Consider the following 13,163-nt stretch of genomic DNA (forward strand, 5'->3'; position numbering starts at 1 on the left):
TCGGGTCCCATCACCGGTCACCAGAGACACCAGCCCTGCCCCTCCTCCTGCCCTCGGGAGGGAGCTGCAGAGCGCCATGAGGGCTGCCCTCGGCCTCCTCTGCTCCAGCTGAACAACCCAAGGGACTTCAGCCGCTCCTCGTACGGTTTCCCCTCTAAACCCTTCCCCAGCTCCGTGGCCTCCTCTGGACACTCTCCAGTAGCTTTATACCCTCAATGTCCTGCGGCGCCCAACGCTGCCCGCAGCGCTCGGGGTGAGGCCGCCCCAGCGCGGGGCAGAGCGGGACAATCCCCCCCCTCGCCCGGCTGCGATGCAGGGCTCGATGCCCCCCAGGGCACGGCTGGCCCTCTGGGCTGCCAGGGCACGCTGGGGGCTCACGTTCAACTTGCCGTTGGCCAGAGGCCCCAGGTGCCTCTGCAGAGCTGCTCCCCAGCCCCTCGCTCCCCAGGCTGCAGGTACAGCCAGGGCTGCCGCGCCCCAGTGCAAAATCCGGCACTTGTCCTTGTTAAACTAGAGAACTAAACTAAATAGAACACAAGTAGCCACCAAACCATGCAGAGGCAAGTTAGGAGAAATAGCGTTTGCTAGGTTTGTGTTTTGTCATAGTTTAGATGTCTAGGAAAGAAGGACAAGAGAAGTCGCAGTAGTTGGAGACAGAGAGAGGCACCAATGCAGGAACAAAAAGCAACTCACTACCGAATCCTAGGTATTTGTCTAAACCTCTCACCCCTCCGGAAAAGCGCCTGGACATCGTTTACCTCCCGTGTCAAAATCACCAGACAAGAGGAGGATTTAATCAGACTCTCACACCTGCATTCCTCAAGCGACGAGAATGCTCCGTGGCCGCCGCGGCCGCTCTCCGAGGCAGCGGGGCCGCCCCCTGAGGCAGCGGGGCCGGCCGCGGGCCGCCGTGGCGGGGCGGTAACGGCGGGGCAGCCCTACAGCTCCGCGCCGAGCCCGCCCCGACGCCGCGGGCAACCTGCGCCCGGCGCCCGCCCGCCGCCCCGGCCTCCCGCGCTCCCTGCCTAGGGACAGGCCCGGTGTTCCGGCCGAGGGGATGATGCGGCCGGGCAGGCCCAGGGGCGGGGGCCGGGGCGGCGGGGACCGGGGGGGAGGTGGCGGGGACTCACATCTCCAGAGCACCGGCGGGCACCGGCTTCCGCGCGTATCGCGAGATCATCCCCGGCTCCGCCGCGCCGCCGCCGGCCGCTGCCGTTCCGCTGCCGCCATGGCCATGTCCCACCCCCGGGGAGGCGGAGCGTCGCCGTCCGGCTCGGCCCCGCTCGGGGGCGCTGGGCCCGGGCCGGCGCCATGGAGGGGATCGGGCGGGCCGCTCCGGCGGAGGACGCCGTGCGCTACCGCCTTTTCGTGGCGGCGGCGGTGGGCGGCGAGGCGCTGCTGCGCCGCTGCGCTGAGGGGATCGCGGTGCGCTTCGCGCCCCTCCTGGCCGCCTACATCTGGCAACAGCAGCCCTTCCGCCTGCGCTACCTGCCGCCGCGGGGTGAGCCCCGGGGGACGGGGCTGTTCGGGGAGCCCGGCGGGCGGGAGGGAAGCGGGGGCTGTGAGGGGGAGCGGGGCGGGAGGGAAGCGGGGGTTGTGAGGGGGAGGGCGGGCGGGAAGCGGGGGCTGTGAGGGGGAGGGCGGCGGGCGGGAAGCGTGGACGTGTGAGGGAGAGCTTGGCGGGGCGCTGAGCCGCCTCTCCTCTCTCTGCCCCCCGGCCAGGCGAGACACCGGCGCACCTCGGCGGCACCACGCTGTTCGGGGATAACGTGGAGGACGAGTGGTTCATCGTCTACCTCCTCCGGGAGATCACCAGGGAGTTCCCGGGGCTGGCGGCCAGGTAACGGCCCCGACCGAAGTGGCGGGGCCCAGCGGTTCGGGCGGGAGTGCTGCAGCGCACCCTGACAGGGGCTGACAGAAAGTCATATCTTTGTATTTAAAAAAAGCAGATATGCATTTAGAAGCATGCGTTACTGTGCTGTGCGAGACTTACCCTAGTAAGAAACTGCTTTCTCCTTGTCCAGCGTTGATGACAACGATGGGGAGTTTCTCTTGATAGAAGCAGCTGATTTTCTCCCAAAGTGGCTGAATCCTGAGAATAGTGACAACAGGGTGAGTGAAACTTCCGTACCAATTGTCAAGAGACTCATAGTGGCCTTTTACTTACCGGTTTTGAGCTTCCTCTTACACCTCTATCTAGCCAAGTGGTCTGCCACTGAAAATACAGAGTGCTATCTGTCCCTTACTAGTGAAGAAACTTCTGGTCAGGGCTCAAGGCTTGTTTTACTTAACAGCATGGCTTTTTTCAGCAGTCTGTTTTCATTCTGATTTTAATCAGCTTCTTTATGCTTGCTGTGGATGTTGAATGAGAGACATAACCACTAGGAAACCTCTGATATGCGATTCTGCTCTGTGTGGTCTTGCAGAATGCTACGTAGAGTGAGTGTGCCCTGAGAAACTGCTGTAGGGATACCTGAAAATTGTTAGCGTTACCGAGTGGTTCTTCTAGAATTGGTTTGTTGATGGAAGAAAGACAGTGTTCTTATATTGATATGTTCTTATACTAATGGCAAAACTACGGAGACTGGCAAAACTATGGAGACTACAGACCTGCCTGCTAGGCTGTGAGTCTGTGTTGTTCAGCTAGATCTGACTCTTGCACATAAACCAGTTGTTCCATAGTGCAGAGCTGACTGAACTTTTTCAAACTTGCTGCCCATGGTGGCAAATCAAGGCAGTGAGGCTGTCATGCTATTGATTGATCTATAAAGTTAGTAAGTTTGGCCAGCTTTCCATTTTCTAGGTTGTTGGAGTGCAGAGAAAGCTTGGATAACATGGGAACTGTGGAATGCATTTGGCAGTGTAATACAAGCATACCATATTGCTCTCCTCAGGAGCACTCTTGGATCCATCTCAGCTTTCTAGCTCTGTGGTAGCCACTTGGATTTTTTTCTACTATATTCTCGGGTGCTTAGGCATGAGGGCTTGCTGCCCTCCAACTGGGGAATGCTCAAGACTGGAGCATGGCTGACTCTACAAGGAGACAGACTGGGTCTGGCATAGCTGAGTGAGTCAGTGGACTCTTTCACCCAGACTCTGCAGCCAGATCACCTCGCTGTGGATGATTACTAGGAGTTATGTCACTGAGTTTCTTGGCAATGGATTTAAATGGAAAGAACTTATTCTTTCATTACCAAAGATTTGTTTAATTTTTCTTTCCCTACCACAAGACCCTTAAAAAGAAAAGAGGAGGAAAACGGCACAAAAATTATTTGCAAACCTGTGTCTAGACTACCAGCGCTGTATTTTCCTTCCATTTGAATGAACAGACAGAGTGAGAGAGTTGGTAATGTTACATTCAATTAGTTTTATAGGATCAGAAACCAACAGAGGTCACGTGTAGCCCCTGAAATAATGTTTTTTAGTCCCTGTCCTATTCTTCAGCAGTTAGCTTATGCTGTCTGATTCTCCTGAAGCAAATCTCTAGTTGAAGAGAAACTTTTGGTGTTAGTGTTAATAAGGAAACAAGATATATTTGACCAAACTTGTTGCAGTTAAAGTAGGGGGGGTTTATTTACTGGTTATCTGTATTTACCTTATCTCCCATTTAAAAAACAACAACAAAAATCCCTACCAAAACACAGAACCCCACACCCCAGCTGTTTTCTGTATTATTTTCCTATTTGTACTTCAGTATTTTCTGTGTTTAAACAAATACATTCATATATTAAATGAAATTTTGTGCATTGCTTAGCGTGTGACTGTTCTTATCCCATCTGATGACAATGTTACTGTCTGCCAGGTGTTCTTTTACAAAGGAGAACTGCACATCATTCCGCTGTCAGAGACTCAAGAGCAGGAATGCGACCTCTCTGCTGCCAGTCTAACCATCACGCAGGCATTAACGCTGTTATCCAGCTGCTCGGAGGGGTTCCTGGCCGCAGAACCCATTCGAACAGCAGTATACAAACGTATCAGTGGGTATGTGGGTGTTTTATTTTGGTCTGCAACATTAAGTTTTGATTCTGGGCTGTCTGGGGTACTTTCTTGTAGTCAATCATTTTCCTGTTAGATGTGATAAAGTTGCTTCCTTTTCACCAGTGAGAGGTTTTGCTGTGGCATTCTTTTGAAGAGGGGGGTGAATGTCCTGTACACTGTACTGCGATCTGGGGGCTCCGAAAGTGGTTCACTGCTATGATGCCCCACCTGACAACGACAAGTTATTCTTCCTTCATGTCCTTCTTGTACTGAAAAATCTGAAAGTTCTGTAAGCCTTTCAGAGCCCCTTGTAGGGATGGGAGAGAGAAAGAGAGTTGCAAACTAAAATGTAGAACCAGCATGCTTTTCAGAGTGTCAGCTTGTCACAAGTGTGTTCAGCGCTGCACGTTATTTTTTGCAAGGATTTGACAGCGTGAGCCAGATGACTTCTACACTGAGTGTGGTGAAGGATACTGTATAGCTGGACATGTTAGTCAAGTTCACAGTTATCCCTCTTACCACTGTGGGGATTAAGTTTTTATTAGCCAGGTATATTTCTATATATGTGTGTGTATATATACACATAGATATATAAACAGACATTCCAGGTATTAGATTAGCTGAGTTTAACTTTAGTTTAGAATAATCTTCTAGCACGTGGCCCATAGTATAGATTAATATTAAAGAGAAAAAGGGAAGAATAATTAAAAAGGAGTGATTTGGGCTTGCAATACACTTAATACAGTATGTTGCTATTGTATGATACAGGTATCCTGAGAAAATTCAGGCCTCATTTCACCGAGCCCACTGCTACCTTCCAGCAGGCATTGTGGCAGTGCTGAGACAGCGCCCTTCGTTGGTGGCTGCGGCAGTCCAGGCGTTTTACCTGCGAGATCCTGTAGATTTACGAGCGTGTCGCTCTTTTCAAACTTTCCCTCCAGGCGAGCGTGTGATGACTATAGTAAGTGATCCTTGTGATGCAACTTGTCACTTAATTAGGTTCTGTAACTGATGGAGGTTCTGTGGTCAAGTGATACAAATACATGGACCTAATTTTTAAAATAGCGTGTTTTCTGATTTATTTTTTTATTTTGATACTAGACATGAATTTCTAGTTCATTACTTTAATAGCTTTTCTGCCTTCAGATTGAAGTGGCTAAACTTTCAAATGGCTAATCACGAGATAAGTGTTTCTGAAATCCTCTGATTTCTCCTCTTTACTGCTGAATCAGAGGTTCCTCTGCTAGAAAAACTTGCTGAGTAAATTGATCTAGTTCTGTGATCAGAGCAGTTTGACTGCACTGCCAGCCAACATAAGAAGTTGCTCCTAACTACCCATAGCTATTCATTCCAAGGCTTTTCACAGGTGTGTGTACACAGCTCTGTGAAAGCTATTTTATGAAGTGTTTTATGAGCATTTTCCAAGCAATGTTGTATCTGATACGTTTGCATTGCAGTTTATACCCCTAGGTTCCTGAAAATAAGCTTCAGAGTCAAACTGTAGACTTCTAGGCTGTTTTTGAAATCTCAGCTTTGGTTTCATTAGTTGAAAAGAAGCCTTACATTTTTCAAAATATACCTTGTTGGCACGAATACTGAGGATTTTTTAATGAATTTAGACTGAACGAAGTTCATGTTTATTAGAGATGTCAACTTGGAATATACTTTGTAAGAGCTGAAAAGCAACACATCTTAGGCAAATGTATCTAAGATGTATTTTAAGTACAATCTCAGGTATTGTCTGTAGTATGGGTGCTTTAAAACAGAATTTAGATGAGACTGCTGCAGAGTTGATGCCTGTCCCCAACACAGTCATGCTGCAGTGAGTGTTTTCTTTTGCTCTGGCTTTTTCAGGTTACTTTCACAAAGTGCTTATATGCACAGCTGATGCAACAGAAGTTTGTTCCGGATAGACGCAGTGGATACACGCTGCCCCCCCCATCTCACCCTCAGTACAAAGCCTATGAACTGGGCATGAAACTGGTAATTACTTTTTATGCATTTTGTACTCAGTCTTTAGTTTCCTTGTTTACATATGTCTGAGAAATGGCTCTTTGTTTGTAAGTTGCCTGCTTGTACAGAAAAATGCGAGCAAATTTGGAGTTACCATTCTACTGGAAGTACAGTCTCATGGGAGTTTTCTTTTACAGAATAGAGCACTCTTGTGCTTCCATAGATTATAAATACAGGTAAAGTCTTCACGCTTATGTGAGGAGTAGCTTATGCACTATAGACCTGTCTTCTTTGTTGCTTTGCCCATGTAGAGGAACTTTGCAAAGTCAAAATGATCCATTATTGCTGCAGAAGGACAGATTCCAACTTCCGAAGCGAGATACTGCTATCTGACATACAATTGGGTTTGGCACCTCCTTCTCAAATGGCATCAGCAGGAGCTTAATGATAGTCAGTTCTTTATGCAGTCATTTAAAGGTATGCTTAAATTTGTCACATCTTGAGAACCTCTTGTTGCATCTCTCATACAGGCTCACGGCTTTGAAATTTTGTGCTCCAAGTGCAGTAAAGTACCTCCTGATTCCAAGAGAAATGTGTTAAGCGGTCCCCTGTGGGAGAGATTCCTCAGCAGCCTGAAGGACAAAAATTATTTCAAGGTGAAGTTGTGTGTCTCTGCATGTGCACATGTGTGTCTTTTAAACATTCCAGGAGAAACATGTTTAGCTCTTGAACTTGTGTAAGTAGTTACAGCAGGGCAAGAAATCTAATGCTTCTGCCCATGGAAAATGAATGTCTTCAAAGGAGATGTGTGCAGTTTGTTCTCCTTTGAAATTAATTTATCTCTTTTGGAAATCAAAAAGGAAAAAGCAGGATTTGGGGGTGAATTCATTCATCTAAAGAAAGGGGAAATATACTTGAATAAAGGAAACCACAATACGGTTGGGTGTCAGGATAACTGTTTTCACTGTTCTATGTTTCATTTGCACGCCTCTAGAATTAAGTATTCTTAAAGATCTATACGTAACAGCCATGGAGCCATTTGGGCCCATGTAAGTGTATTTTTTACTTTGTGTGGTTTTTGTGGGGTTCAGTTTTGGGTTTTTTGTTTGTTTGTTGGGTTTTTTTTAAATATGCCTTTGACTACTTATTTGAAATTTATAAATTGGGCATAATCGACTGCTTATTTGAAGGTTATAAAATTGGACAACTCAGTCGGAATGCTTAGGTTAACATCTTTTAAATACAGGAAAAGGGAAATATTCTCACAGTACTGCAACGCCACTTCTGTGGATAAGTCCCAAACACCAAGCGATTCATTCATTCACTATTTGTGTAAAATTGTAACCTGAGCATGGTAAATCCCCCGTTGGGGAGATCATACCATTGTCTTTGATTGGTTTTCATGTAGCCACATGATGTTGCAGCGTAAGACTTCAATTCGGGTTTGACTGTGACAACACCTTATGCCCATTTCCTATATTCTCTTCCAAGAACACATGGCAAAGCAGTATTACTTGTTTTGATCTTCTCAGCACTAAATTCCTATGTGACAAATAGCCATCGTTATGAAGCCTGACCGTGAAAAGGAAGGGGAGGGAGAATTGTTTAGTCATATTTGTGACTTGCATTAAATAGGGAGAAATGGAAGGATCTGCTAAGTACTTGGAACTGTTGCATATGGCAGAAGATTACTTCCAGCAATCTGTTACCAAGCCAGAAAGGTGAGAGCTACTTGAAATTCATCAGTAATCATACACAGTACCTACAAGCGCTTTAACTTACCTTTTTTAACACTTATTACAAAAAACCTGAATCCTTTTCTCGCTTGTACACTTCACATAGGTGCTGTGGCTAGGACATATGGGTATTAATTCCTCCAGAGTACTCTATTAGTAGAAGTTACTGCTTGAGTAACTATTTATCTTGGTTTTTTTTAAAATGCTAAGCTATTCCAAGTGGGTTAAGAGGTGACTGAAAAGCATCATTTGGTTGGTTGGCTATAGAAAGTGTTTAAAAGTTTCACTGAAAAGCAATCCCAGTGAATAATGAATACAGAGTAGTCTGTCTCCTTTACTCAAGAAAGGCAGCTGCCACCAGATTTCTCCAAAAGATCAAATCCAAAAAATAAATCATAACAAAAATATCTGAGGGTTTGCCGGCTCGTAATATCTTGAATGTTAGTTGCTTGATTTTCCAGTCTGTGCTGGTTGGGATCTGGCAATCCTAATGTTTACCAAGACAAAATTAATATAAGGAACAAAGGAAACATGAGAAGTGGGCTTGGGAGCCATCAACAAGGAACTACAGCAACTGACTGTCTTGTTTTGGCTAATACTACCTATGTAGTATTCTGGTACTGCCCCCAAATTAATTTATCTTTTTGATGTATTTACACAGAAGGAGTAATGAGGAATTTGAGTGAAAACCTGCACGTAGAGTGTGTGATGCCATTGGCATTGTAATGCTAGGAAAAATCTGTTTCGGTAAATTGAACTTTTTTTTTCTTCTAGCTCTGTTGAAGTGAGCCCAGGTGATGAAATCTTGACACTGCTAGAGACAACAACCATTGATTTGAAGGAGTTTGAGAGAGAAGCAGCTTGTCTTCCTCCAGAGGATGGTGAGCAGGATAGTGGGGTGGGCTGTTCCTCTCACAAATGGTTAATTGTAGGGGGAGAGGGTGAATGTTCGCAGCGCTATACCACTCTCTGTACCTGCTTAGTCTGTCTCCTATCCTGTGACTGCTAAAGGTGTGATTCGTGGGCTGTCATTTAAGATTTAGGCAACCAGTTCATTTGTATAAGCCACGAAGCTTAGGGCTGTGGATTGGCAGGATATGCAATCCAGTTTTTGGTTTGATGCCACTTGATCAGTAACACCATGTACACTTACCCCAGATCAAGTACTTTGTGGCAAATGTCTACCAGACAGAAAGTATTTAAATGTTTTATAATAATAAACCAATTCCAATACTGACAATACAAAGGTAATTACCATCTGGACTACTCTGATGGCCAATATAAGACCAACATAAACTTCATATAATAGGGTTTTTTCACTCATTTGACAGAGATGTAGTGGTTGCTGGTGTGCCTTACAGGTCACATCTGTGTTTCCGAACGATGCAGTAGCACACAAATCCAATGTTCAGTGTTAGTAATTGTAGTTGAAGGTTGGGTTGGTGCTCCCTTTTGTAGTATAAGCCTTTTCTTCCTTCATTTAGTGGCAGAAGGATTATCTGTGACTAGAACAACATCTGCTAGTTTGAAGTTGCATATAAAGCAGAGTTTTAAAGTAGTAAAATGAAATCTGAACTCTCCTCAGCCTCTCACTGCCTTACCCCCTGTGTTATCTAGTACAGCACTAAAACTTAATAGTGCAAAAATAAGCTACGAAATGAAAGCGGTACTCTCAGCTGTATGGATTGGGCCGTGCGGGCTAACAGACTTGTGCAGAATAACAAGTATGTCCTATATTCTTTCAGATGACAGTTGGCTGGAGATTACACCAGATGATCTAGATCAGATGCTGAAGGAGGCAAGAAATGAGTCCCTTCCTTCCTCAAATGAGGAAGAGCAGAAATATGACTTGGAAGCAGTTGCTGAAAGCATGAAGGCTTTTGTATCCAAAGTCTCAACGCATGAAGGAGCAGAAATGCCATGGTAGTAGTATTTTTAAGTCCGGTGTCTGGTGTGGAACATATTTTTGTTCTGCTGCTGCCCTTTGGTTGACTCTGTAATGCAGAGTAGCAAAGTTTGAAAGTGTTCTACTTAGCAGAGGCCTGAAACGAGCCCCTGTTAGTAGTGAATATGTAGTTGCTTTCAAACCAACTTGGTGACCACTCTGACACTGGTGCAGGTAAAAATACTGGAAGCTGCGCTGTTTTCCAGCAGTCTTGACTTAGTTTAGTTTTGTGGTTTTTAAGATTTTTTTTAACCCTTTTAAGTTGAAGGCTTGCTGTTGTTCGTTACTGTAGTTCTTAGTGCTGTTATTTAAATGTACATCTCAAGTTCCTTTGTGCTGAAATTTTTCTGCCACGAAGGACTAACTGTTCAGATTGCTAAGATTCTTCTGATGAGGCTGTGCAGAAATAAAAATGAAACGTAAGTTGAGGGAGTCTGTCTCTGTGAATTAAGAGTGTTGATTTTTTTATGGTACAGCTGTATTAAGGTTTCCTATAGGTTAATATTTTGAATATGCTGGGCTTGTTTTTGCATTGCTGGAGCACATACTGTACACCTAGAAGCAGAGAAAAGAATCACCGTGGATCCCTCTCGTTGTTGCCAGCAGTAGAAGAGAAGTGCTAACTGAAGATACTTAACTATTTGTGCAACAGCAGAATGCCACTAGATTAATTGTTGGAGTTAAGAAAGTGCATGTGAATGTTGTGTGGACAGGCCTTTAATTTTAAGAAAAAAGGAGTTAGCTACTCAATTTATGCTCTTAACTATTTGATCCTTTTTAACTTAGCATTAGTGTCAATATCTGTGTTATGATGAAGGTTTTTTCAGTTGTCAAAAAAAAAAGAGGCAAACCACTGAGCCTTAAGAGAGACCAGGATGAAGCCTTTAGTGTTCTTTCTGGGCAGGAGACCTCAGAAATTCTCAGCTGTTTAAACCTTTGTCTGAGGTGTAACACCACCACTTTGTTCCAGGAGGATCCAGGCATGCTTATTTTGGTCACCTTCAGTGCAATTTTTGTTTGACCACAACAAACAAAGTTGTTGGTTTTCTCTTTCATGCCAGGAATTCCTCCATTTGCTGTTTCATTTCTAATTCACACAGGACTCAGACTTCTAAGCCCTTCCAAGACCATCAGTTCAAATGTCCCAACTTTAATCTAGGCTTGAGAGAAATCAGTATGCTATATGGTTTGTGCCTGTGTCAGGCTCTTGCAAGCATAAAAGCTTTATTTATTTAAAAATATTTTTATATTTCAGGTCATCTGATGAATCTCATGTTACCTTTGATGTAGATTCTTTTACAAAAGCATTAGACAGAATTTTAGGTAAGATGGCTTCTTTGTTTCTTTTGTCAGAATATCTCATGGTTATCTGGCTTCCCTGGGTTTTCTGATCACCCGTGGGCACTGTGCTGGTTTGTTTGCTATCTGTACTGACACAAAATAATACATAGGGGAAGACTCAGAAGAGCTGGATTCTGATGATCTGGATGAAGAGGAGGAGTTTGACTTCTCAGATGAGGATGATGAAGACTTAGATGCTGAAAATGAAATGCAAGGCCAGAAGGTATCGCCTAATGAGCTTATAGGCAGTCTCAAGTCATATATGAATGAGATGGACCGTGAACTGTCACACACCAACGTTGGTAAAAGTTTCACCACCCAAAAGAAAGGGGTAAGTATGCCTTGAGTTCTAGTTTGTAGCATAATAGTTTTGAGAGCTTTAGTGGGAAACCGGATATATGCTAGAATTGGTCATTCTGAGTAACATGATCAAAAACTTCTGTCTTCTGATCACGTGCTAACTAATTATTAAAACAAATAATCCCACATGTAAGCAAAATGTGCTGCAGTTGCACCATGGTATATTTTTTGAAAAACAAACAAGCAAACAAAAAATTTAGCTAAGCTTTAACTTGCACATCGTTTCCAAGACTTAGTTTAATTTCCCTATTTTACCCTGTTCTAGTCATAAGGCAAGCAGCTGCAGCTTGACTTCTTGAGTTTCTGTAGTAGATTCCTCCCATAGGAAGCTGAGCCAGGACTCAGTAACCCTCTCTGTCCTTCTCTTGGAACTTAATCTGTTTAATGGAAAGTGATGATATTTAACTGGCATGAGGATTTGGTGACTAAATTCCTGTCTGTCAAGACAGTGTGGAACGTAATGAACTTTGGCTGCAGAACTGTTCCCTTGTTTCTTTTCTTTTGTGGTTTGTCTTTTTTTTTAAACCCATTTATACAATTTGATAAAACTTTCTCTTTATACTTACTATAGGCAAGTTCTGTTAATGCAACTGTGTCTCAAAATACTGGCCCTGATTCTGGAGCTGAAGACGCTGAGTTGACGCCAGTTGATGTGGATATGAACCTAGTAGCTAACCTGCTTGAATCCTACAGTGCTCAGTCTGGACTGGCAGGGCCCACCTCTAACATTTTGCAGAGCATGGGAGTGTATTTACCTGAAAATGCAGATTGTACTGGCTCTAAAAAGGGAGCAACAGAATAAAAGACATGTCAGAAGGCATGACTGATTGAGAAATGAAGCACAGAAAGACTAGCAGTATTTGGCAGAAGAGACAAAAGGTTTTATTTTAAAGCATCTTACTCATTAGTTATGTGTGACTTTAAAGACACAAAGTGAATTTACTTGCAAAAGCCGTCTGTTTGGATACCATCTTGGATAGAAATTGGATTTTTCCAGTGCTAACACATTTTCAGAAAGCTGAAAAGTGATATTGTGACTTGAATGGAACTTTTACTATAAAACCTGTCTTCAGTTTTTCAAATCAAGGATCCAATTTGCTGTATTTCTAAAATGCCTTTTACCCGTTAATAGGTGGTTTCAGTATCTGGAAAGCAGTTCATGTTCTGAAAATGCTCCTGCCTTCAGGGAGAGATAGAGGAATACCACGTTATAGGAACAGTGTTCTCTTGTGGATTTGGGAACGCTGGTTAAATGTTCAGCAGACACTTAATCGCTTTTCCAAAAGTACAATGCTTCATTGTAAGAGCTCCTGATAATTACTGTAAGAATCTGTTCTTCATTGACCAGGAGGATTTGAAGAGTAATTGGATTGAATATGTAAATATTGGCTATAAGTATTTTTTGAATTTATTTAAATAAAAGCAGAAATACAACTTGATTACTGGAGATGTTTTGGTTTTTTTTCCTTTGAAGGTATGCCTGACTTCCTCAGTGCAGTATCAGATCTTCTTGGAGTTAAAGCATTTTTATAATTGGGCATTTTTTGAATTCCATTATTGCTGAATGTTGGTATCGTGCCAGCAGTAGCTGTATGCGAGCCCAGTCTGAATGGTTTAGTTTTGTTTTTCAGTGAAAATGCAGCTAGGAGGTGTTAGCATGTTGCTTTCACATGGAATGAAAAATCTATTCTACATATGAAGACTTACAAAATAAATAAAATCAAGATAAAACAAGATAAATTTGAAATATGTCGAATTTCTTGACTTACAGACAGCAAGAATGCAGTCCCGCCAGATCTGAATTGACTTGAGTCTTTTTTTTTTATTTTTTCTTACACACAACAATTAAT

At 43.8% G+C, this 13,163-nt stretch overlaps 2 protein-coding genes across 4 annotated transcripts in view; one reads left to right on the top strand and one right to left on the bottom strand.

Moving 5' to 3' along the window:
- FAM149B1 (family with sequence similarity 149 member B1) overlaps positions 1-1,265 on the bottom strand; it is a 16,898-nt gene extending 15,633 nt beyond the window's left edge. For 2 of the 3 annotated variants that reach the window (XM_075109566.1, XM_075109567.1), the window contains exon 1: positions 1,131-1,264. In XM_075109566.1, coding sequence (XP_074965667.1) covers positions 1,131-1,180 — 50 coding nt within the window. In that variant the 5' untranslated portion in view covers positions 1,181-1,264. Of the gene's footprint in view, positions 1-1,130 lie in introns of all 3 variants that reach the window. The other variant, XM_075109568.1, reaches the window with a different exon arrangement.
- Positions 1,253-12,752, top strand: ECD (ecdysoneless cell cycle regulator). Its single transcript, XM_075109565.1, has 13 exons — positions 1,253-1,501; positions 1,723-1,840; positions 2,025-2,112; positions 3,803-3,981; positions 4,747-4,939; positions 5,833-5,961; positions 6,462-6,587; positions 7,567-7,652; positions 8,442-8,548; positions 9,413-9,590; positions 10,868-10,935; positions 11,064-11,284; positions 11,885-12,752. Exons 1-13 carry the CDS (start codon positions 1,312-1,314, stop codon positions 12,113-12,115), a joined length of 1,914 nt encoding a protein of 637 aa, XP_074965666.1. The 5' UTR covers positions 1,253-1,311; the 3' UTR covers positions 12,116-12,752.
- The last annotated feature ends 411 nt before the right edge of the window (positions 12,753-13,163 follow it).

This window comes from Phalacrocorax aristotelis, chromosome 14 (assembly GCF_949628215.1).
Source record: "Phalacrocorax aristotelis chromosome 14, bGulAri2.1, whole genome shotgun sequence".
Lineage (NCBI taxonomy): Eukaryota > Metazoa > Chordata > Aves > Suliformes > Phalacrocoracidae > Phalacrocorax > Phalacrocorax aristotelis.

Excerpts from the sequence above, each read along its gene's own strand:
- ECD (XM_075109565.1), top strand. The coding sequence starts at position 1,312 with ATGGAGGGGATCGGGCGGGCCGCTCCGGCGGAGGACGCCGTGCGCTAC. Across the intron at positions 6,588-7,566 it reads AGGACAAAAATTATTTCAAG|GGAGAAATGGAAGGATCTGC; the intron begins GTGAAGTTGTGT and ends TGCATTAAATAG. Across the intron at positions 10,936-11,063 it reads AGCATTAGACAGAATTTTAG|GGGAAGACTCAGAAGAGCTG; the intron begins GTAAGATGGCTT and ends AATAATACATAG.